General features: G+C 34.0%; 1 protein-coding gene across 5 annotated transcripts in view; it reads right to left on the bottom strand.

Annotated features, from left to right (window-relative positions):
- Positions 1-3044: 3044 nt before the first annotated feature.
- Positions 3045-26218, bottom strand: part of kank1a (KN motif and ankyrin repeat domains 1a) — a 98267-nt gene continuing 75093 nt past the window's right edge. For 3 of the 5 annotated variants that reach the window (XM_073951064.1, XM_073951063.1, XM_005165446.6), the window contains 10 exons: positions 23290-25932; positions 16730-16882; positions 15198-15294; positions 13988-14173; positions 12411-12498; positions 9689-9908; positions 8873-9015; positions 8325-8525; positions 8137-8235; positions 3142-4181 (listed from right to left, as the gene is read on the bottom strand). In XM_073951064.1, coding sequence (XP_073807165.1) covers positions 4122-4181; positions 8137-8235; positions 8325-8525; positions 8873-9015; positions 9689-9908; positions 12411-12498; positions 13988-14173; positions 15198-15294; positions 16730-16882; positions 23290-25525 — 3483 coding nt within the window. In that variant the 5' untranslated portion in view covers positions 25526-25932 and the 3' untranslated portion in view covers positions 3142-4121. 5 annotated transcript variants of the gene reach the window in all.

Below are 26218 nucleotides of genomic sequence, written 5' to 3'. Positions count from 1 at the left end.
ACATATGTCAATGTTTCCTTCTATTTGTTGGGACATTGTGAAATTGGTAGTACATTTGAACAACAAAATGATGACGTAACTGGAAGTTATTTACTTTTTTACTCAAATTCTTCATTCATAAATGAAAAATTTTGAAGACAGCTTCATTTGATTGTCTTTAAAAAAGACTTTTCCATCTATGCAGAGGCTTTAAAAATAATGAAGGGGTGAGAAGGCTAAACAATTGTATGATTTGTTTTAAGAATATGGTTTGATTTACCTCTTTATTTGATGTCAGCACGTTGATTATTTTTGTTGTTATTTTATACATTTTTTGTTAGTTTGCTTTGTTTTAATTTAAATTTATGGCTTTATATTTGATTGATTGTATATCTGACATTTCTCATTCAGTTTGTAAAAAATTACGTTGGAATTGAGTTTGGCCTAAACTGTAGTTTTTAAAAGGCAAATTCAGTCGTTTTGGGGGTGCAGTTACGTTCTTAACCAGCAGGGGCTAACAATAACCATGAAATTGGAAGAAAAAAAAAATGTGCATAGTCCATTTCTGAAATGCCTTGTTAGCATTGCTGGGAAAGTCCCAAATCGACAATCATTCTCTAAACTCACTACCAAGGACTATAGCAGAGCCAATCCAATTTGTGAGCTTTAATGTGAGATTTAAATCTAATCTAGTTGTTTATATATATATATATATATATATATATATATATATATATATATATATATATATATATATATATATATATTAGAATTATAAGCCCCCCTGAATTATTCACCCCTCGGTTTAACTTTTTCCCCAATTTCTGTTATAATGAGAGAAGATTTTTTCAACATATTTCTAAACATAATAGTTTTAATTACTCATTTCTAACAACTAATTTATTTTATCTTTGTCAAGATGACAGTAAATAATATTTTACTAGATATTTTTTAAAGACACATCTATACAGCTTAAAGTGACATTTAAAGGCGTAACTAGGTTAATAAGGTGAACTATAGGTTAGGGTAATTAGGCAAGTTATTGTATAACGATGGTTTGTTCTGTAGACTATTGGGGACGAAATTAGCTTAAAGGGGCTAATAATTTTGTCTAAAATGGTTTTTAAAATAAAAATTAAAACTGCTTTTATTTTAGCCGAAAAAATATTATCAGACATACACTCTCAGAAATAAATACTAATATTTAATATTAAGCAATACTAAGTATTTTACAAAAATCTAAAACATAGCTGTTTAATATGTAGATCTATATATATTAAACAGCTATATTTTAGATTTTTGTAAAATACTTAGTATTACCAACTTGAATTTTAGAAATTAACATTTTAACGTAATTGTTATTGAAAGAAAAACAAGGTGAAATGATACATACAAAGACTTGACAATACTTTTTCTTTTTTTTAGTTAAAATTTTCCCCATGATCATCCAATATTTATCAAAAAATAAACAATTAAAATAATAATAATTATATTAATAATAATATATTAAATTAAATATTTACATATTCACAAAGTTTTGATAGTACAATAAGGAAGTATTTACCAGTAATGTTTGCCCAATGAGTTTGATTGCATCATCCTTTTAAGCATAGACCTTTTAATTTCCTTATTAGTAGTGTTACGCCTTTTTCAAAGTATGAGATCATTGGATTCCATACTGTATAAAAATGTTGAGTAGATCCTCTATTTAATTTTCTCCAATCTTAAAAACATTATCATATCACTAAACCAGAGAGAAACTAAAGGTGGTTTACTTGATTTCCAATCAAGCAATATTCTTCTCCGAGTCATAAGACAAGAGAAGGCATAAGATAATTATTGATAATTATTGGACATGACAGTACCTTGTTCAAGTACTCCAAAAATAGCCATTTCAAAGCTAGGCCTAATGTCTTTATAATGTGCTTTGTACAGAATTTTAAATATAGTTGTCCAATAATCAAACATCCTGGGGCAAGCCCAAAACATATGAGCCAAATCTGCTTTAGCAAAATGGCATCACTCACATGTGTCACTTATGTGTATGTCTTGGAAAGTCTAGCCTTACTGTAGTGAAGTCTGTGGTTTCATCTGAAATATCCACTCCCAAATCCTTTGACCATTCAGCATGTATTTTATCTAGATTAAAACAATTTTATTGACATCAAAGTGTTATGTACATTAGAAATTACTCCCTTCAAATGTAAAGGAATACTTAATACTGCATCCAATCCTGTATTAGGAGGAATATAATTATTAACATTTTTAAATGATTAAATAGAAATATGTTAACACACTCAATGCAGTTTTTTTTTCAACACATTCCATAATTTCTAAAATATCAGCCTCTACCAAATGGTTGACATGTCGGTTTATGGTAAAAGTAAAAGTACCGGAATTAATACAGAAATGAATACAAAAGTCTGAAAATATGAAGTCAGTGTAAGACTAATTTCTTAAAAAATGTTCAAAATAAAATGTTTTAAATACTAAATGGCTTTTATTTTTTCAAGTATGACATAAACTGTTTTAGATTTTCATTTAACATGTTTTGTTGTTGTTGTTTTTTTCTTTTTACAATAAAACCAAAATCAAGTGTAGTAGTGCAACAGGATTTAGTTTGTTAGATTTTTATGTAAACCAACAATGCTTTGTGTGTAAACCATTAATAAAAACAGTCAAAATATGGTCAAGCATTTGGTAGAGCTGGCAGTGAAAGGGTAATGAGCACAATCAGTCATAATGTTTCATTTATAAATATATTGGTTATGCGGGATAATGATTGAATATTACTAACCTCATATTGTATAATTTTATTATCACAAAAGCTCTTTGAAAAGCTATTTTAAAGTAGACAGTTAACTTGCATTTAACATGCTATCTTAGTATAAACTCACTATTGTACATTTTAATTGACGTGAATAAAAATGTCTTTACCCCATGTAAAAAGTACATTAATTTTAAATGATCATTCATCATAATAATAAATATCTATTCAAATAATATAACCTAAATTGAGGAGAGACTCCCACACAGCAACTTAAATACATTAGAAATGTGTGTTACCTAAAACTGCCAGTAGAGGGAGACATTGTATGTTTTAAATTGCACTACAGAAACTAGATGTTTCAGAGGGAAAACACTGAAAAACAGAGCACAAGGTAAAGTCATTTTAGTACTTTATTATCAACTTACAGGCTACTACTGAAAGTTCTATTTGTGAGTACATGAAAAATCCACATATTAGATCTAACAGTTTATTACATAAAGACCAGTCAAAGCTACTGTCTCGACATTTCACAAACATACATTATATACAACGAAATACAATTACTTCCGATAAAAACGTTTAAATTGGTAAATATATAACTTCATGTTATGAAGCAAAATCTGAATTTTCCTAAATACTGCGATTTTTAAATAGATAAAATGGCAAGTATAAAAGTAAGGACCGTATTCGATCTAAAAAATATATGTTTCAAATATATCTGTATTTCAACCTCTGATATACTGGACATCTCTGAGGGGGGTTCGATAAAGAAAAAGCGACTTAAACCCCAAAAGGCTGAAAATACTGGGCAGCATTTACATGGTTCAAATATAAAGCTCATTATCAGGCAACATTGGCCACAACTTGGAATTATAAATTATCGATTCTTAAAAAAAAGACCATAAAATGGACTGTAGATAAGCTTTATATCACTTTAAAGAGGAAGAATACAAATATATATATTCATATATTATTAAAAACAATTTAACCTTTATAGGATAATAACAAGGCAACTCCATAGCCGCGTTCCAGTAGACGTCTATAGCTCTGACAAAATAATGCTGGTGATTTCAGGCTGAGAATACATTCAGGGTGAGTACGGATTCAAGGTTTAAAATGTTAAAAAAAACATCAACAGATTTTTAGCTAGCAAGTCCGTTTGTACAATAATCTGAAAGCCAAAGAGAAAGACATAACCGAGGAGAAGTTTTGCGAAAGTGCTCAGTATAGTTGCCTACTATTCATTAGTTGAGGTTTGAAGATAGTTTTCAGTCTTTTAGCTGTGGATTTGGTTTCTAGCTGATGAAAATGGTAGGCACGACAGAACCTGAAGGAATAGCAGCTCAGATGGGTGCTGTAGAAGCTGTCTAAATCAAACAGGACCTTTTCTTGTAGGGCTGGGTGAAGTCTTCCTTCCGAGTCGAGGAGTTCCCTGTGAAGCACGAAAGACATAAAGCTGTAATTATTATAAGCTGAGACAAACAGGACTCTAACACTCATCTAGAATCATTATACAAGGCTTCCTTCAGACTTAACACTCTTAATACAAAGTTTGTGATAAAAATTGTGATTTTGAACTGAAATGATCTAACACAGTGGTCACCAAACTTGTTTCTGGAGGGCCGGTGTCCTGCAGATTTTAGCTCCAACCCTAATCAAACACACCTGAACAAGCTAATCAAGGTCTTACTAGGTATACTTGAAACAGTATAACAGACAGACAGGTTTGTTGAGGCAAGTTTGAGCTAAACCCTGCAGGGACACCGGCCCTCCAGGTTCAAAATTGGTGACCCCTGGTCTAACAGATCAACAGTTTACCAGAGACGGACAATTTGATGCTCTGGAATTAATAGTTACCATGTTTTTTTTTTTTGTTTTTTTTTTTTAGCTTTGAAATTAGAATGTGTTGTCATTTAGGTATTTATAATTAATCATTTATTTCAATCAAACGATACAATAAACTGCAAACAGTGAAATATGATTAAAAATACTTAAAATTTTTAATATAACCTCCTAGGGCTTGAGTGTCCACATACATGGACAGCACATTTTAGCTCTTAAGTGGCTATTTGAAACACTTTGAATGTTTTATATTTTGTTATAGACATACAGTGACATCCTGCAAATGTTTTGCAACATGAAATGTCCCAAACCCTATTTTTAACTGTCCAAAATGGGGAAATAATTTTTTTTTACTCTCTGATACTCAAGGCAAGTTAAAAAAAAAATTCAATGTTTTATATGCATCAAAAAAAATCAGGAAAAAGTGTTTTATGTAAATTCGGACCACAAGTTCACGTATATGGACATCATTTTTCTCTAAAAGTACATCATATCAAAAGATTTTTATTCTAATTAGGTTCCAATAAGCCCAAATAGTAAAGAGAAAAAAGAATTCTTGTAAAGAAAACACCTTTGGCCTTAAGAGGATAAATTAAATTGACATTGCAAAAACATGGATTATTTTAAGGTATGGCTGTAAGATCATGTCAAATCCCACTTTCATTTACATTCAAATTTAATAGTAATATATTTAGTTCAACATTTTCGATTATTTTTGATGCCATTTGTCCCTGATTCCTCTGTACAGTGCTAGTTGTGCAAAAACTTCTATCTCTGTTTTTTAACTTATTTGTAATAGCCTGAAATGTGCTGTAGATGTTTCCATAGCAAAACCAGTATACTAGAATTAAAGTCAAGCAAGTTAAATATACAGGTGCTGAACAAGAGTGACACTAGTTTTCTCCTTAAATTTGTTTAGGCTGTGTCAGAATATATAAAAAAAACTATTCTAAGTAACAGGAATGTTCGATTTCAAATATGTAATATTCTCACAGCAAAGGATCGATACAGAAGAAACACAAGAAGTTTTATTCTGGTTGCTCAAGATGCAGATCGTTGAGGCCAGTATTTATGCAGGCATACAAACAGATGATGAGACATTGTCTTCAACCATTGGTCTAAACATGTTGGTTGGTACAATTCTATTGATTATATACTCAACTCCTTGTCTGCACAAGATTCCTGTAACTGACAGATTAACTGGCACTGATTGAAAAGATGGAGTAAAAAGGGTGATTATATCAAGAAACACATACAATTATATACATTATTGTAGGTTCCTTGAACTATAAATGTATAATTAGAATATTAATAGAAGGTATGGGAATTAATAAAACTTTTTTGAACAGTTTGACTGTTATTGTAAAGCTGTTTAAATAGAAAGCCACTATAATTTCTGCTTGTTATTTAATGAGATTGTACATTCTTTTTTTTTTCTTTTTTTTGCTTTCAATTGTATTCAATTCAAAAGGAACTTGATATGTATTGAGGGAAACTGAAATACAGACATTTAAAATGTTTTCAAAACCTTTGCAATGTCCGGTTTACAGGAGCGAGGATTAATTTCCAGAAAACATGTTGATAAAAAATATGAAAGCAAAGAAAACCTAAATTGGTATAAAAATATAGAAAAAAAGCAGTGGTTGTTAATCCTGGTCCTGGGAATTTCATGGCTTTTTAAAGGGTTAGTTCGCAAAAAAATGAAAATTACGTTATTATTAACGGTCCCACTTTATATTAGGTGCCTTTAACTAATATGGACTTAGACTGAAATTAATAATTTGTTACAATGTGTTTATTGTGTAAATACATGTTTTTACATTGTACTTATGATTGATAAAATACCGGCATGAATTTACATGTTTAATTAATTTCTGCAATTTCTTACATTTTTAATTACACTGTTGACATCCCTTACACCTTAACCCTATTGATAACAGCAAACCTGTTATTAACCCTACCCATACCCCACCAGAAGTGTTCTGCAATACATTATAAACACATAAAGTCCATTGTATTTAGTTTTTTATGCAAGTACATAGTAGTTAAGGCCCCCTAATATAAAACGCGACCTTAATTACTAATGTCATTCTAAACTGAGACCTTACCTTCATATTATAAGATATTTTAGATGAAATCTGAGAGCTCCTTCCTTCTCCCTAGAGAGCGCGGTTCTTGCTTAAAGTCCAGAAAAATACCCAAAAACATCCTCAAAAAACAGACCATATGCCTTTAGTGGTTTAAATAGAACTATACGTGAATCCTTGTGCACATAAAACAAAAATAATGACTTTATTTAACAGTTTTTTCTCCTTAGTATATTGTGTACGTTCACGAGTACTGTGCAGTGATACATTCACTCCTGAATGCCCATGCACAATTTTCCCTCTTTAAAAAAAAAAGCATGGATTAGAGGTAATGCATCAGCAGAACGACCAAACGTAACGAGTAAACGTGACACTATACTGACAACGAGGAGAAAACTGTTGAATAAAGTCATTAGTTCTGTTTGATGTGCACACAAAATTATTCCGGTGGCTTGACATTAGTCCAATTAAACAACAGTAGGTATTTGGACCGTCTTGAAAACGTTTGACCATACATTGCAAGATAGCATTTAGCCACTGGGTGGCAGTATAATTCTGCATATCTGACAGTACTGCATAGAGTGGATGAACGATGTCACCTTGTAGGCATGCTAGCATTAAACTGGTTACCTTGATAAAATCCCCATAAGATTTTCCCATTGGCTTCACAAGACTGCAAATAATAACCTCTGTGTTCAAACGCACAGGAAAGGAAAGGGGTAAGCGTGTGGCTAGGTAGCAAACAGTTTTGACATACAGTAGTAGTCTATTGAATTCGGTTGCATCAAAGGTCATAAATATTTATAAAAAACTTCAGAAATATTTAAACATCAATGCTCATAGCTACATTTTCTGGAGATAAGCTTTATTGGAGAACAAAATAAAGACTTTATTGGCATGTACGTGTATATAAACTTGATCACTCTACCAACAATAGCGGCGAGTGGAAAACCGCTACTGCTAATGTTATAAGTATTTGTCTTTACTTTGAGGAAGTTAGGGTCCCTACTATATGGAGGACTAGAGAGCTTTCAGATCTTACTTAATATATCTTCATTTGTGTTCTGAAGTTGAATGAATGTCTCAGGGGTTTGGAATGATATGAGGCTGAGTTATTAATAGCAGAATTTTTATTTTTGGGTTAATTAACCCCTTAAGCCCACTTGGGATTTATCTGTATGTAAGGGATCACATACAGTGAGTGTGATTCAGAATGCAATCATCAGAACAGCATGAACATACTGTAAACACACTGACTGATTTTTTTTTTAACCACACATACAGTAGATAGTTCTTGCATCGTACACACATGCTTTGAATCGTTTTGCCATTAATTAGTTTGTCACGAGGTAAACCAGACCATTGTTTCACAGCTGAAAATAAACAAGAATGAACAGAACTAACTGGTTTAAATGACTGCATTATGAATCGGCTGAATGTAAAAATACGATCACTCACTGGTGACTGAGCTTTGGAGAAGTTCATATGAGCGTACAGCAAGACTGCGATGTCCTTATGTCCTGCTTCCAGAGCAATAGACAATGCGTTGCTTTCGTCCTACACAACACAAGAATACAAGCATCTAGTATGTGAAATGAATCTGACATGTCATACATACAGACTTGGGAAGGGTTGTGGGGACTCACATTATCACTGAGAGTGGCATCACAGCCTGGCTGAGCCAGCAGCAGCTTCACTATCTCCACATGGCCGTGTTCACTGGCACACATGAGCGCGGTCGAGCCCTCGTCGTCCTGGATGTTGACATCCGCACCACAGGCTAGCAGAGCTTTCACCATGTCCATTCTGCCATGACTGACAGCCAGCATCAGCCCTGTCTGACCAGCCTGCATCAAAGAAAACAGTTTAGACACTGACCACTAAGTCAAATGTTAATAGGGTTTAGACTTATATATGTAAACATACCATTGTCAATTGTTTATTTGCCAACTCTGGACTTAATTCCAAAAAATACTGTACTATTTCAATCCAGACTGGATTAAGCATTAAACTTAATTGATTTTGTGCATATTTTGCTCAAAACTGTATTGAAATAATGCAGAATTTTGTAGAGTGTTATGTAAATTTGTGCAATAATTCATATAATTGATGATACACTTCTTCAAACATAAATACAACCTGCCCCAAGCATTTATTTAAATCAATGCTCAAACAATTTTAGTATCCCACTGACCTGGCTGGCCTTCGCATTGACATCTCCTTTACTAAACAGCTCATCGACCACCCTCATGTCCTTCGGAGCCTCTACGGCGGCGAGCGCTGCGAGCATGATGGGCGTATAGCCTGCTTTATTCTGCTGATTGACATTGCAGACATCTGTGATGAAACAGAGAGAGCAGGGGAATCAGAAACACCGCTGAGCCCACCATTGGAGTAATGCATTTGGAAGGAGGTCTTCTATTGTTTGAACTTCAGAGAAGGGACACGCAGGCTATTCAGAAGGAGAGTCATGGATTGTGGATGAAGAGAAGGAGCAAAGCGGGGCTTCACTGACTGGCAATGAGGCCAAAGATGGCCAGAGGAGAATGAGAATGGAAGCAGACAATTGAAACAATGAGGGCCGTTCGAAAAGAGTCAGATAGTAGAGGAGCACAAAGGCGATGGGATAATGGGCTTTTATTTGCAGGAGTCGAGGCACCTCATCATAGGGTATTCATAGAGCTCTTTGGTACTTTTTTGGAGAAGGAAAAGTGGAAAATCAAACAGAATGATTCTGTATGTGGACGGAGAATTAGCTATTAGCTTACATACAAATAGCACTGGTATTTAATTTACATTTAATAATGAAATAAAAAATGTAATCAAACTGAAAAAAGAGCTTGTGAATCAGAACTGAATCAAATCAGTATATTTGAATCCACAGTTCTGATTTATGACAGCAATATACTATAAAGTTTTACCATTCAGTCACGCTGCCTTCACACTTACCAAACATAAGCAGTTTTAAAAGAAAAATGCTGAAATAGAGACTCCCATATACAGTACTAACCAGCTTCCAGTAGCTTCTTGACAATGTGGAAGTTGGAATGGGACACGCTGTAATGGAGGGCGGTGTTGCCGTTGCCATCGGCCATGTTTACAATGTGCTGCAGCAGGGCAGGAGAGATGCTTCTGAACGCATTCAGATAGTCCTCCACCATCTCCGCCACAGCCGTCTTCTGACTGGATACTCGGAACCACTCATGCTGCACGGTGTTCACACACGGCCTCTGGAATCAGAAACAATTATACACCAAGATCAGTAGGAATATGTACAGGGGAGTTACAGTGATAGTGCTGTTTAACCCCAAAATCACAGGAAACATTTAAGAATCATAAAAAGACAAAGCAGAAATAAATCTATCTATCTATCTATACATACACACACACACACACACACACACACACACACACACACACACACACACACACACACACACACACACACACACACACACACACACACACACACACACACACACACACACACACACACACACACACACACACACACACATACATACATACATACATACATACATACATATATATGTATGCATGCATGTATGTATGTATGTATGTATGTATGTATGTATGTATGTATGCATGTATGTATATGTATATATGGATGGATGGATGGATGGATGGATGGATGGATAGATTTTTTGGACCCCAAAAACTTTTGCAAAAATACGAACATCTATAAAACTCTTTAATTTCAAAGGACCTTTAAGTGTTTTCATTTGTGGGTCTGATAGGAATTCTTGGTTTTGCTTTAATTAATTTTCACATTTCTTCAATAGTTTTCCTCTAATTAAAGACAAAATTGACTGACTCCACTGAAATCACTGGGTTCGCAAAATCCTGGAGAAAAAAAAAAGTGCACGATTTTGCAAATGCAGGGGTTTTTGGGGTCAATCACAGTGTCTCAGAAATTATGCTACATTGACGAGAGTTTCCTCAGCCTTATCCCAGGTAGACTTCACCGCGCTGCAGGAGAGGAAGTGGGACACAGCTGAGGATACTCGCATCAGTATAGCACAATTTTTGTGACACTCTACAACAAATTGAGGTTGGGTTTAGGGTTGAGGTGTAGGGTTAGACGCTAATAAAATACAATCAATGCATAACTGAATAAGTAATATAAATACTGTTCTTGTTAACTTCCAATCGCAGCTGTATCTCATCTAGCAATAACCGCAAAGGAGATCTGAGCTGCTGGATTTACATCACTTTTATTCATAACTTTTTTGAATAAACTTTTTTGAACTTATTTCATAACTTACTACAAGAAGGCAAGCAACTGTTTATCTAGGAGAGGAAGAGAGAAAATATTCTATTAACATAAAGAGAGTGCATCTTATGTGAACATAGCACATCGTCTAGTTATAGTAAAAAAAAAAAAAGAATTATAATTGCCGTCTCCATAGACACCTGTTTGTATTTTATAAACCTTAAATGGCATGTTTTGTTTGTAGTTATGTGTTTTTGAATGTCTGAAACTTAAAATAAATGTTATTTTTTTCAAAGCATGGATAGATTGTGATTTATGACAAGCGCTGCGCACCTCTTTCTGTGCCTCAGTTCACGCTGTCAGATTTGAATTTTAGCACCGGTGTGTTTATACACTTCAGAGACCATCCAATGCTGATCACACCAGTGTGATTGTATGTGTGAAAGGGTTAAAGGTAAAAAAATCTCATAAAATTAAAATACATTTTTTTAGTATAGATGTTCATATTAGTATGTTAGTCTTAAGGATGTCTATAAGCTGGTGTGCTCTGAAACAGTGACAAAATATATGAACCTGATGTAAACATCAAAAGCTTGTAGTTTGTCAATTCCGCCTTAAAAAATTTTATATTTTTTACGTCACCTCATATTTAATTTTCTCATCAAATCTTGACCAATCAAATGCTCACTAGTATCTGATATGCCTCACCCACTTTAAGATGCTTTTAATTTTCTTTTCATTTGATGCGCTTAAGCTAAACCACTCTCACTGGCAGAGCTGTGATAAAACAAAACACTATTGGCTACACTATTAACACTATTTTTTTTTAAAAGCCAGGAGCTACTCTATGCCTACTCTTTATGTTTCACTTAGGCTTATGCCAAATTTTTAATTAAAAAAGCACATTTCAAAGCACTTCACAGGACCTTTAAAACAGAAACATGCAAGTACTTTTCAGCAGAATCTTCTCTTTATTAGCACATTTTCTGCCAGCAAGTTGTGGTTTCGATTTATTTAGATGTCAAGTTTTTTCCAGTGTTCACACTAACTAAAATGAACCAGACTAACAGAGCATTCACACCAGAATTTGTTTTTTTAATATAAACCAAACATTCCAAGTGTGAAAACTCCATTATTAGACTCAGCGTTCATGAACTCCAGGACAAACAGAGCTTTGACTTGCGGCAGGACTCAACAGTAGCCCTGTCAGCACACAGAGGGGTGCGTCTCAGACCCTCTGTTCAAGGGTTAGCAGAAATAAGTGTTGACCCAACATTCTTTTGCACCGCATTAACCACAAAGAAGCCAGTATCCTTCCTGCTTCAGCATGGTAAAGCACAGCATGAGGAACCATCTAAAACCCAAATCTGCTTCGAATTTGTCCATGTTTGTTTGGTAAAACTGCTGACTGAGCAAAATGAATAAAAAAATAAGAGAAGCAATGTAATTTTACTTGTCATGGATCTTATTTTTGTGCTCTTAGGGTTCGTTTTCTTACCACATCTTTACTAGATAAAGCCTTGGGGTCGTTCAGGTGGGATTTCAGGATGTTGCATGCTGAAAGCATCTTCTCACTCAGCTCATACCTGGGTAGATAAATAAAATAAAAACAAAGAGTTACCAAATGCATGATACTTTAGAGCACTAACCAGGATTTGGTAAACAATAACATGTATAAATGTGTGGCTTGACCACAAATAAAGCATATGTGGTTTTGATGTGGTTAGCAGACCATATTTGACACAGATTTAGTTTAGTTTAGTTAAAATTTGACAGGACAGGGTATTGCAGCACAATTCCCTGAAATGTGTCAAACAAACACTCGCATTGATATTTGACTAATAAAAATTCTAATATATAACATGATGAACAAAGTAAAAACAATAATTAAAAAATATTAAAAACTATAAATTTTAAGTAATTTATACTACAATTTTTGAGGATGAGGAATGAAGGAAAGTTCATGACGCATAGTTTTACTCCTGGGTAAAGCAAATGTCTTGTGTCGCCGCAGAAGGTGGGATGACACTGGGGACTTAGGCAGGTAACAATGCAGTGGCGATAAACTGCCATTGAGTATTTTCGTGAAAGTATGTTTGGTGGCATCCTCACACCTTTCATACCTATTATCTGACAGCATCTCTTTTGGACCCTCTCTAACTCCTCTGAAAAATCTTTAGGTCTTCAGAGGAGTTAGATTCAAAGCAGAGAGGACAGAAGTCCCTCCTGAGAAACACCCGCTGGGACTGAGAAGGAGATGTTCAGTTAATGTTACATTTTACTCAATCAAAAATTAGTAGTGTGCATAAATGAACTACACGGTTTCAATTTACTATGATCTTTTATGTGAAGCTGCTTTGACAAAATCTACATTGTAAAAGCGCTACACAAATAAAGATGAATTGAATAAATTAAGAACTGAAAGACTTTTATATCAAGCTCTGACAGAAAATATTCTGCTCTCTCTCATTCTTTCACTCCTTAGTTCATTCGTTCTTTCTTTGACATAATTTTACAATAATTTACAAGTCTTCATAAAAAGCAGACATTGCGGTATTGTTATCTGGTTAAACAAATATGAGGCTCTTATTTAAATGCCCAATCCTCACTTGCATCTTTGTTTGTCATTATTCTAACATTTTAAAGCATTTTCTTTGATTCACTCACATTGGAAACCTTAAAATGCAAAGCATAAATGCATTTTTTTCTATAAATCTAGAGATTATTAAAATGTATTAGTTATTTATCAATTAAAATTTAGCATATTCAAATATTTATCTGACAACTAGTTGAAAAGGAGAGTGTGTGATATGATAAACTGATATGAAAATGAATCGTTAATTCCAGAACTCATTCTCATACCTGAAACAACAGCACTATATAAAGCAAGCACTCCTCCAAACAATCTAATCCCCTCCTTTAAAAAATATTCAAATATTCCACTGCAGACATAACTTTCAAAATACCTTAAATTCTCGTCCTGAAGCAGGAGATGCTTGAATTTGTCTAGAGTCATAAATGATGCAACACTAAGCAATGAATTCTCTGGATTTAAGAATTACTGGCAATACTTGCCTCTGCCTTTTATCCTGGCCTAAATCTTCAGTGTCTCTGTCTTCATCCACGGCTTCATTATTCCTGAATTCTTCTTTCCTCCTTTCTCTCACATTTACTGTCTTGTTTTTGTCTTCCCCTTCATCCTCTGACCCAGAAGAGCTGCTCTCCTCTGAGCTGGAGTCATCGCTCGACGTCGTCTCATAGCTGGAGATTGAAAAACACACAGCTGAATCTATGCATATTAAAACTTATGCTCAGAAATTTATTTTGATAGCTGAACAGCAGAAAAAAATATGTAAAATTACACATTTAGTGTATATTTATGTTTGAAAAAGAGGTTAAAATAGGCAATTAGTTCAAATCAGCTAAAAAAAAATGTTCCAAAATTGCATTATTTTATTATTTATCAAACTGCTGCGCTTTCAATGACAGCAATTTAATTATTTTAATTAAGTGAACTTACTTAAAGAGATTTACAATTTTATCAGTTTTAGAATTGCTATCATACATTACTATTATTTTTTTAATGTAATTTATTGTGTGTATATTTGTTTGTGAGTTTTAATGCATTTTTAATGAATTATTTTTTGCCATGAAAAAATATATAAATATTTATAAAATAGTACATAAAAATATATGAAATATGTTATAAAATGATAAGCTTGCTAAAAAGGAAAATAAAAACTAAAAATGTCATTAAAATTTAAATACATTTATTTTAAATACATACAATAAAATAAATAAATTAATTAATTAATTAATTAAAATAAATAAAATTAAATAAATAAATATCATTTAAATAAATACAAAATAAATGAAAAATCAATTAAAACAAATTAAATTAAAAACAATTAAAAAAAATTAAAATTAACTAAAATAATATAGAATTAACTTAAATTAACTTAACTTAAATTTAATTTAATTTTAAAAATGCTGTGCCACAGGTAAATAATACAGATTTATTTTATTGTAGCAGTTTAAGCTAAAAAACAAGTAATATAATAACATATTTTAAACTCAAAAATTCAAAGAAATAGTTTGCTTAAAGATGTCATGTAAAAAAAAAAACCACTGGGTTTTCTTTCACTATCATATTTTTTTGGGGAAAATATTTCTTCTATGACACAGTTCCTTATGCTCATGGAAATTGGGTAGGTACACACCAGGTAGTTACAAGAACTCAAAGACAAGAGTTTCTCAAGTGTAAAAGCTTTTAAACAAAACCTACCCTCCATTTACTCCAACAAACTGCAAGTTCTTTTTTGTGCCATTGTGTCCCTGATGGCCATCTTTCTTCATGATGGACTTCAGGGTGCTGTGACTGCCTAATAGAGAAGAACACAAAAATATTTTATTATCATTTTACACGTTAAAGTGGAGTACAAATATCTACATTATCCAGGTACAGTGAAAAAGTATATTCTAAGTCTATACTGCTGCACAAACAACAGTTTTTTATAAAACCACAAATGGTGACAAAAATCAACACACCCTATCAAATTTGAAAAAAGCATAAAGCTGACATCAAGATTTATGATGAAATACAGTGTTATTGCTGTTATGGGAAATGAACGAGCTGAATCCATGTTAGCCAGTAACAGCTAATCAAGACCATAAGCTAGAGCTGGCTACAATACTTTTAGAAATCTGATAGGCATGAAGACCTAGCCCTTATTGTCATTTTCAACCGATAAAAAACAATAATAAAAATCAAGCACTGCACTGACTGTAAAAATTTTTTTAACAAAAAGTCAAGAAAACAAACATTGTTATGTTGTTTTAACTTATTATACAAAGTTAGTTAGGTTTAAACCTTTTTTTAAGTTATACAAAGGTTAACTTAATATTTTTAGTCTTAGTTTTATCGATGTAAATTGAAATGAATAGAAAAGTTCATTTGATTCAACTAAAGAATATAAGGCAGCAAGATTTTTTACAGTGTGATAGTTAAAAAAAATACAAATAAAAATATAAGCTATAATAATATTTAATACTAAGATATAATAAAATAGATATAATACTAATATCAAGATATACACACACATTTCCTTTTCAGACATGATTTGTGGAAGACAAAAAAAAAAAAAAACTATGTGAAGCAAAAGAAACAACCCACAGCCTAAAGCTATGGCAAACATGTTAAGTACAGGCTTCGCTCTGCCAAATACCGAAGAGGATCGCCGCCCCTCTCCACAGAGACTGAAAAAAGAACAGTTCTGAGAACTGCCAGAACATGCCCTACAGATGGACAAGCTCCCTCTGACTGTCTGTATCCTCAACAATGTATGCAGTGAAGGCACTTATTATCCACATTTCTCTTATTTTGACAGGTGAGAGCAGTTGGACTCTTGAAAGCATGAGCCTTGAAGCTGTTAATCTGTTACATGCTCTTCTGAGACAGTCACACAAGAGTTTATTGGTGAAAAAAAAAAAAACATCCATCAAAAGGGAGATCAGAATCAAGTAGTGCCTTTTTTATAATGGTCAATCAAATAAACTAACTGCAAAATATAGTAAAAATACTGAAGAAAAAAAAGATTCATTATATTTACTAATTTTAGTTTTAAGTTGAGTGGTTGCAAACAATTTATACAGGCTGAATTTAAGTAAACTAATTAAATTTAGAAATGTTAGAAACTTAATCTGTTTGTTTAAATTCAGCCCATAAAATTTGTTTGCAACCACTTACCTTAAAAAAAAAAATTAATTAAATTAAAATATTAAATCCAATTAAGCATTTTATTGTGTGTATGGACATACCATGCAATGCTGTGGACATTTGCTGGTCCATGCGACTTTTCTGCGCAGCCGTACTCTGTTCATGTTTGTCGTCTGTGCACACACTCTCTATCCGCGTGACCTCTGACCTCAAACTGCTCGAGTGGGAATGGACTGCACTGACCATCTGTGTCTCTGGATAAACAGGACAAAAAAAATCATGAACAGAATAAGAACGATCCAAACTACAAAGTCTTTATTTACAACAAAAAACAGTTAGCATACACATTTACGCTGTAAAGCAAAAGGACTGAATCCAGTTTGTTTGTTTGCACAAATAGCTGATACAAAGGTCGAAGTACATGAGATCTGTGACTGGAGTTTTGAATTCACAAGTAAATAAAATTTAACAGTGTTGCCCATTGAGTTTTATGAAGAAAAGAAGCACAAGAGATTTCAATTTAAACAAGCAGAGGCCTGTTGCACATACTGTCGTTGAACAAACTCCAGGTTGGTTTCGGGTTAATAAAACTTAACAAAATCAAGATCAGGTAAAGCTTTTTCTCAATGCTTAATTATAAACTTTCCCTTAACTCTGGGTTTAATCCTGAGTTTGTGCAGCTGAATGTGTGACACATGCTGCAAACAGCCAATCACACAACACACGAGAGAGTCAATTTGAATAATTTCTTGCAAGACAGTCAGTTCGATACACTTCTCTGTTAAAGATTAAGAGGTTTTCAGAAATTAATGAATCTACATATTTACATGGCAGAAACAAACACAGCTGATGCTGAAAACAATTAAGGCAAAATATCAATAGATTTCAATAATAAAGCACAAACAGCTCAAAGAGGCTTTATACATGAAAAAAAATGTATATGTAAATATTTAAAAGTAAATTTTAATATAAAGCCATTATTAATGTTTATTGACATTTCATAACTACTTGAATATCATATCATATCATATCATATCATATCATATCATATCATATCATATCATATCATAATTTATTTATCCACAAATATAAATTAGAGGTGTAACTGATCAATTGATTCGTGGATCACAACCCACGGTTCGGAACACGCTTAAACTGTGGATTAATACTTTTATTGAGTTGTAGATTGATCCTAAATTAGTACCAGTCAGAGAGAGATCACCTCTCACATCATTAAAATCACATGTATGAAAGCATTTAGGCTTTCCAGTAAAATATAATGCTGACAGATAAAGTTGTGCTGGGTTATTCTGGATGTTCAATTCAATTCAATTCAGCTTTGTTTGTATAGCACTTTTACAATGTAGATTGTGTCAAAGCAGCTTCACATAAAAGATTAATTGGAACAGCGTAGTTCAGTTTTTAGTGTTTAAGTTCAGTTTAGCTCAGTTTAGTGTGGTTTAACAATCACTACTGAGAGTCCAAGCACTGAAGAATAAATCCATCGATGCGCAGCTCTACCGATCCCGAACCATGCTAGCTAGTATGGATGTGCTGGGTTTCTTAGGTTATTAAAGGTGTTTTCTGTCACTACTTGCTTGGCCTGCACTGATGCATTCAGTGTAAGCTGCACAATTAATCATTAAAAGATTGGGATCTCAACACCCATGCAACATAAATTATAAATGATGGTGATTTGCCTCCGTTTATTAATCCTTTGAATGGTTGCATTCAAATCTGTGTACAAAAAAATGCAAAAATCAAATCTTTTGAGATGGTTATGAAGTTACAAACAGTTAAATAACACTAAAGTACTGGTACAACAGTTTATAATTTAGATAAATTCACTTATGTTTATAGTAAAGATTAAAATTACTGTCATAACTTGATGTTTAAAGTTGAAAGCTGTAGGCAGCCATTACATTATTCAACCAATAGATGGCGTAGATTTATGAGTGAATAACTGAATCATTCATTGTAAATGAGACTTAAAATAAATATGGGTTGTACAAATTATAATGTTAGATTTACACATTTAGCATTATCAGCAACAGTAGTAGTAAATATTACTTTTTCACAGAATATTTTACAAATTATTTTTATTTTTACAAAAATAAAATATTTTTACAATTTATTTAATTTATTTTACTGATTATTTCTTCATTTTATTTTTAATAAAAGTTACAGGTTCTAGGTTCTGTTTGTTTAAACCAAACGTTTCTTGCAGTACTATTTATTGTAATAAATGGAAAACAAATTACATTTGTCTCTTCCCCTTTTTAGCTGATCCGAAAAATGGTCCAATCCGTAACAAAAAAACATTATATTATTCGAACTGTGAGATTTGTGATCTGTTACACCACTAATGTAAAAAAAATTATTTGCTACAAAAGACACCATTTTGGTAAAAAAAAAATGCTTTAAGGCTTTAATCATGAGCAAAAAGACACTAGGGGATTGGAAGTGGTTTTATTGCAACAGATATAGAAGTCATTCACTTCTCAGCTGATGTTTGGGTTTGGGTTTGCACTCTCTAACCCAGCATAAAAGCTGATCTAGCAGGTTAGCCATGGCAACGAAAACAGATCAAAATAAAGATCCCACCTTCTCTAGCACAAAAACTTATTCTCTTATTATTATTTTCTCAAATTAAATGCAAATTTACAAGGTTAAAAACCTAAAGTGGCTTTGTGCAACAGGCTTTTGTGTAACAAATTGATACGTTCTGAGCTTGAAAGAATTTTCAGAGTATTACCAAGAAACTATGAAAAATGAAAACAAATTTCAGCTCTAAAGAACAATCGACTTGGCAAAAGATCATTTAAATCTAAACATCTTCATAATTACACAACAGCAGCAGAGATTTGCATAGACATGTCTTTAGCTGCTTATATTTAGACTTGTGGGAAACCAGTGATTGCAAATCAACCAATTGGCTATAGTTTTATGTGCAGCCTTAAACAAGGTATGATGCTGTACATAATTACTCATTCTCAAATTATACATTCATGACATTATAATGTAGCTCCTGCCAAAACAGAGTTCTTCAAAATGGACAGTTCAAGATCACATCAAATTGTATCAAAACTCTCTCTCAGTTTCAGATACACAGTTTCAGATGTTGGGGCTAGACGATATGACAAAATCTCATGTCAATATAAGTCATTTCATATCCTGATAACAATGTATATCACACAATATAGTACCTCTTCTCTAAATTCAATCACTTAATAAATATCTAAAATTACGGATCTATATATAGACCAATTGCAAAGGACTGTTTTTTTCTGACATTTTATAGTATACAGTGTTAAGCATAAATGAGTACACCCTTTTTAAAAAATGTATATTAATAAATTTTTTTATTTTTTTATATTTATATTTTTATATTATATATTTTTTCAGTGAATATAGGCAATGTATTTTGGTGCATTTAAACAACAGATTTATTAAACAGATATATTTATTAAAATAGTAATCAGTATTCAGCAAACATATTTAAAAAATTAAGATTAATACTATTAAATTCAAGCAAAAAATTGCAAAAGCAAAGTACAACCTTCTCTTGACCTTTCCTCTTGTTTAAAATGTGTAATATTTGTCTATAACATATAAATTTGGGTGTACTAGTTTTTAGACTTTTATTGTACGTTATTTTGTTAGATAACCTCCAAATTTGGCTTCAGTGGTGACTAATCTAATGTATATGTACAAATATAATATTGTATAGCTTCCTATTAAAAATATAAATTTAAAAGATACATTTATAAGGGGTGTACCGTACTTATATATACTTAGCACTGTATACAAAAAAAGTACTCAATCTTATGCCATCATTTTCCTTACTTTATTTAGGACTTCAAGGCAAATGTAAAAAAAAAGGATTACAGATCCAGTATAAAAACAATATTGGATATAAAAAAAACAGTTGTCAACATTGCACTTTCAAGATGCAACTTTCCCGCGATGTGGTTATTCATGTTTCTGTCTGCATCCCTGTAACAGCGTGTAATATATTGCGCTGATTATATAATTTATGAAAACATATTACCTATGTATTTTGTGAAACCACAGATTAAACGATAGAGCACAATTTGATAAGATCATTTTTATTTAGTCTATTGAATATATACAGTTGAAGTCAGAATTATTAGCCCCCTTTGATTGTTTTTTAAATATATTTACCATATGATGTTGGGAAAACAGAGCAGGGAAATTTTCACAGTATGTCTGATAATATTTATTCTTCTGGAGAAAGATTTATTTTTCAAATTTCGGCTAGAACAAAAGCTGTTTTTATTTTAAGGAAAAATGATAAGCCCCTTTAAGCTATTTTTGTTTTCAATAGTCAACAGAACAAACCATCAATATACAATAACTTGCCTAATTACAGTAACCTGCCTAGTTAACCTAATTAACCTAGTTCAGCCTTTAAACGTACTTTAAGCTGTATAGAAGTGTCTTGGAAAATATCTAGTAAAAGATTATTTACTGTCATCATGACAACGATAAAATTAATCAGTTATTAGTAGGCCCACACGGAATCTGCGCGCGCACACTTCCGCAGATTTTCCACAGAATTCCGCGGATTTTTAGCCTATCATTAATTCTGTTTATTTACTTGAGCAAATGTGTAAATCTGAATTTATTCCGGTTTTTATTCAGTAATTTATTACTTTTTATTTTATATATTAAGGTCTTAGTTATGATACTTCGCTGGATACTCCCAAAATAATTCCGCAGAAATCCGCAGATTTTTACCAAAATTCTCGGCAGAAATAGCAAAAAACGTCCACAGATTCCGTCTGGCCCTGGTTTTTAGAAATGACTTATTATTAAAACTATTATGTTTAGAAAGGTGTTGAAAAAATCTACTCTCCGTTAAACAGAAATTGGGGAAAAAAATAAACGGGGGGCTAATAATTCTTATTTCAACTGTATATTGTCATATTAAACAGTCCTAAAAAAAATCCTTGACTCTGGATATCAATATTATATCAGATGATATTTTACTGGCATGAGTCAAATGCATTCAAGTAATAAAAATGCATGTCTGCAAAAGACTGTCTGACACAAAGAATACCTGAGCACACCATCCTCTTTATCTAGAGCCAAATCAGCCCATGGCAGACATGGAAACACTAAAATCTTGGCAGCAAATCTGACTGACCATTGGACATAATCCTCTGATGTGCCTGCAAAATTTCTCTCACTCCTGCTTTGCGCTCCACTACAGAGCAGAAGCAATTGTTATTTATAACTTCAGAGCATTCCATGACTCGTGCTGCTTTTTTTCCTGAAGAAAATATGACAGGAATATAAGACCACTAGACTCATGACTTAAGATTCTTACAATATTTATTCCTGGAAAAAAACAACATCAGGTACTTGTGCACATTCTTAAAGATACATTGGACATGCTGCACGAGGCTGGCCTTGCACAGAGCAAGTCTTTGCACAAAGCTTCTATCCATTACATAACACAGAAGAACTATGAATCAGCATCAGCAAAGACAACAACAACTAGCCATTTAGCACAAGCTGCTGCCTTCCAAAAGAGATGAGATCATTGTTGGATTATATCCAAAGCCCCCATGCATTTTTCAGGGTCAGAGAAAACGTTGCCCTGTCAGATCGTGTCAGGCATCATTAGAGACACAAACTCACTGTGTACCCTCTTGTCTCGACCCTGTACCTAACCTACTCAGCGGGAACAGTGGCTTGAGTGTAAATATAGCTACTCTGAATAAAGCTGTGCTTATGCTTTACATTCAGTGATATTGTTGCTCTTTACACTTATATGTTCATTGATTTGAGGTCGTAAGATGGGGAGTAACAAAAGAACAATGAAATCATATATCATCTTTAAATCAAAGCTGTTCATTTATATTTGCTATATATACAAGATAATAATTCTTCCCCGTGTCATAGATGATTTTTTAACGGCAATCTGTGTTCTAGGTTTATTACAGTTTATTACAAACAAAGCCTAGTGCATGCCAGGAATGATTTATGGGACTCCTGGGTCTTCCTGAATGCAAAATACAAAGATGATCCGAGTAAATAATAATACACAATAACACACACAAAATAAAAAATAAATAAATAATAATAATTATTATTATTATTATTATTATTATCATTATTATTATTATTATTATTACTATTACTTTTATTTTTATTTTGGTATGATTATTATGATGATGATTATGATTATTATTATTATTATTATTATTATTATATTGGTATCATTATCATCATCATCATTATTATTATAATTATTAATAAGAATAATATATTAATTTTAATATAATATTAACCCACTAATTTGTGGGGAAAATGCTTTTTTTTTTCAACAGTGAAAATGTTGTTGATGTATCCTACAAGCATTCAAGTATTGATAAAATAATGATAAAAATAATTATATAATGAATTGATATTTAAAAGTAGAGGCTTGGTTGTTTATTTTGATATATAACCTAAAAATATATTTTATAATTTAAAATAGGCTGTCAAACCAACTGCTGGTAGTGGCTGGAAACTTTTTAAAAAGAAAATACAGGCAGTAAAACAGTTAATGAAATGGTTCCTATGTGCAGGTTTTATTATTAATGTTTTTAAGCACTGTGTATACTGTAAGATCAAGCAAAACACAACTAACCTTTCACTGTGTGATTTGAGTTCTCCTGCGGCCTTAGAAGATCCAAGTTACAGAGTTCTTCAAGACTTCCATACTTCCACACTGAATTGATGGATGATAGAGTAGTGACTAGTTCACTGTTGATGGAACTGAACTGGGATTGTTGAGGTGGGCCGAATGCATCTGCCAGCTCACTGTAGTTCTGAGCCAGCAACATCTGCTGTTCCTGCAAGAGCTTTTGCACTCGTTCTATGTAGTGATCAAGTCCAACTCCTGCACCAGCCTGTGACTGGTTGGGCCCTTCTGTTAAGACAGATTCCTCAAAATCACTCTTAACGTGGGTGGGGGTAGGAGACTGAGAGGGGCCACAGGCAATGTTCCTTGTCTTCTGACCGACTAAGAAGTTTTCGTGTATGCTTGTGTGGCCAATTCCAGTCTCTTTGGTTTTGCAAGATGGCAACTTGTCAAGAAAAGCATCGTCTGATGAAGTAGTACCTACTGAAACTGAACGGGTTTTTAATGTGGCTGGCGCATCTTTTACAAGACCATCACCAACAGCGATTGTACGTGTCTCTAACGGTTCGGTGCTGACTTGTTTGTCTTTTGAGCATGATTGTGTATTGGTGGAGGTATCAGTAAGAACTAACTTGTCTGTATTGGTTAACTTGTCTATTGTCTCAATTTCCATGTTTGTGTACTGTGACGCACATATGGGTAAGACCATGACTCCAAAGTCAGTTCTGTGAACTTCATCTGTTCCTGTACTCCGAGTTGCCATCTCCTTGATGGGTCTAACCATTACATCCACTGAACAATCTCCACATCCTATAGACCTGAACTCCTTGGCTTGTTCAGCCTCTCTTTTGCAAAGTCCTAAACCTTCAGCTGTTAACTCCGTGTTGATTCCCATTTCACATACGCTTAATTCCACTCCCACACTCTGGCTGCACATCACAACATGCCTGCCGACACACTGATCTTGAACCTCAGTACGTTCTTGTACAATCCATCGATCCATTGGCAACTCTGGACCCACTAAAACATGGCTTGCATCCGGTCTGCAAGTAATGCCCACTGAATTCATTTGATGGACATGGTTTGTGCTTGCATCACTAAGCTCAACATGGTTGCCCACACCTTGGCTATGTGTGGACACTCTTGCCTCCACTGACATGCTGTACATTTCTGGCCTTGCCATCAAGCCTTTGTCTGCCTTTTTCCTAGATCCAGCAACTTGCAGTTGAAGCTTTAGCTTTCCCATTTCCATTTGGTGGGTCGTCTCCTTAAGTTGAACCTCCAATCTGTAAATCTTCTCTTTGAGGGCTTCGATGGTCTGGTGCTGCATCTCAATTTCAGTTTCTGCCTCACTGCTCAGGCCTAGCATGGCTTCAGTCACACCAACTCCTGTGCTCCTCACCTCCTGTTCAGTTCCAACAGCCACATCTTTGTTTTTGCCAGGTGACCTCCTGTAAACCACCACATCATTCATGTTCTCATCAGCTCCGACACCAATGGACCTGCTTTCACGGCTCCACAGCTGGACATTTTGGTTTGATCTTAGCTCTGTTTGGTGTAAGCTGTGCTTAATTTCCTCACCATTATCCTGTATGTTCCGCTCTAGGGCTTCCACTTCAGCCGTTAATTGCCTGAACTCCTGTAGCCTTTGAGTGTTCTGCTCAGTGTTATCAATCTCCTCAATGTGAAGCTCAGAACCTGTCCTGATCTGGGACAGGGGCTCATATTGATCAGCACTGCCAACGCTAAAGGAGCGCTTCCTGAAACATCCACCTGATCCTTGCCCCACTACCTTAGAGTTATTCTTCTGGGATACTAGTTGTCTTTTCTCTTCTTGCAAGACTGAGATCTTGACTTGAAGGATTGGGATTGTCTTTACCTGCTCCTCCAACTCTTTTAGTCTCTTTAGCGCTACTACCATCTGTTCTCGAATGTGCTGGAGGTGCAAGGGGCTAACATTGGTCACTGGTGTGGTCATGCCTGAGCTCAGGGGACTGTGGCGGATTGAACTGCCCATAGAGGATGTGAAGTAGGGGTTGTATTCCCCATTGCCTAGATGACCATTATGTTGGAAAGAATGGGAGCTGGGAGAAATCTGGCTTGGTCCATAGGACCCACTGTAAGAGGACAGGGAACTGGAAGACCCCATTCCTCCAAAACTGGCTAATCGCCTACGAGGTGGCTCACTGACTGGTGGCTGCATCAGGAGCCGCTCCTGCTCCAGTCTCCTTCGAGTTTCCATCAGTGTTTTCTCCACCTGCGGGTTATGACGAAGAAGACGAGGCGAAGGTGGAGGAAGCAGCTGCTTGGTCTCAGGGACGTTCACAAAGGGTTGGGGAACTTCATGGACTTGGGCAGTATGACCAGGAGGGGCTACCTGGTTCTGAGACGTGAAATAGACTGGTGACTGTTTGCATTCATCACTGTTGGAAGAGGACAAGGAGTCTGTTGATGTCCACTCAGTGTGGCCACTGCAACTGCTCCGAGGCGGCGGAACAGTCCTGACCACTTTTGGCTTCCTCTGGATGTTCAGCTTCTTGATGGTGTTGCCCCTCTCAATGTCATCTACATATTTAAGGAAGTCCAGGTCTAGCTGATACCCATATGGGGTTTCCAAGCAGTAGGGGTCCTTCTCATCTTCATCTTTTTCTGCAACAAATAGAAAACATTGTTTAGCTATTTAGCTAGTCATTGTCCAACTTATTCAAAAGCATGATCAATCTTATGTAAAAAGTCTTTTTAGAAAAAAAGGTTTTACTACAACAACAACAATCCAAAAAATATTTGAGCCAACTAGTGTAAAAACTGAAATCAGTCTTTATTTTGGCAGTTTTTCAGTCTCAGTACATGAACTAAGTACTTTTATACATTCAATCAAAGATGTCATTTCCTTGGTTGCTAGCACAAGGTGTAATAATATGCGATCACTACAGTC

The sequence above is a fragment of the Danio rerio genome, chromosome 5, assembly GCF_049306965.1.
Source record: "Danio rerio strain Tuebingen ecotype United States chromosome 5, GRCz12tu, whole genome shotgun sequence".
NCBI classification, from domain to species: domain Eukaryota; kingdom Metazoa; phylum Chordata; class Actinopteri; order Cypriniformes; family Danionidae; genus Danio; species Danio rerio.
This window is presented reverse-complemented; position numbering and strand designations above follow the sequence as displayed.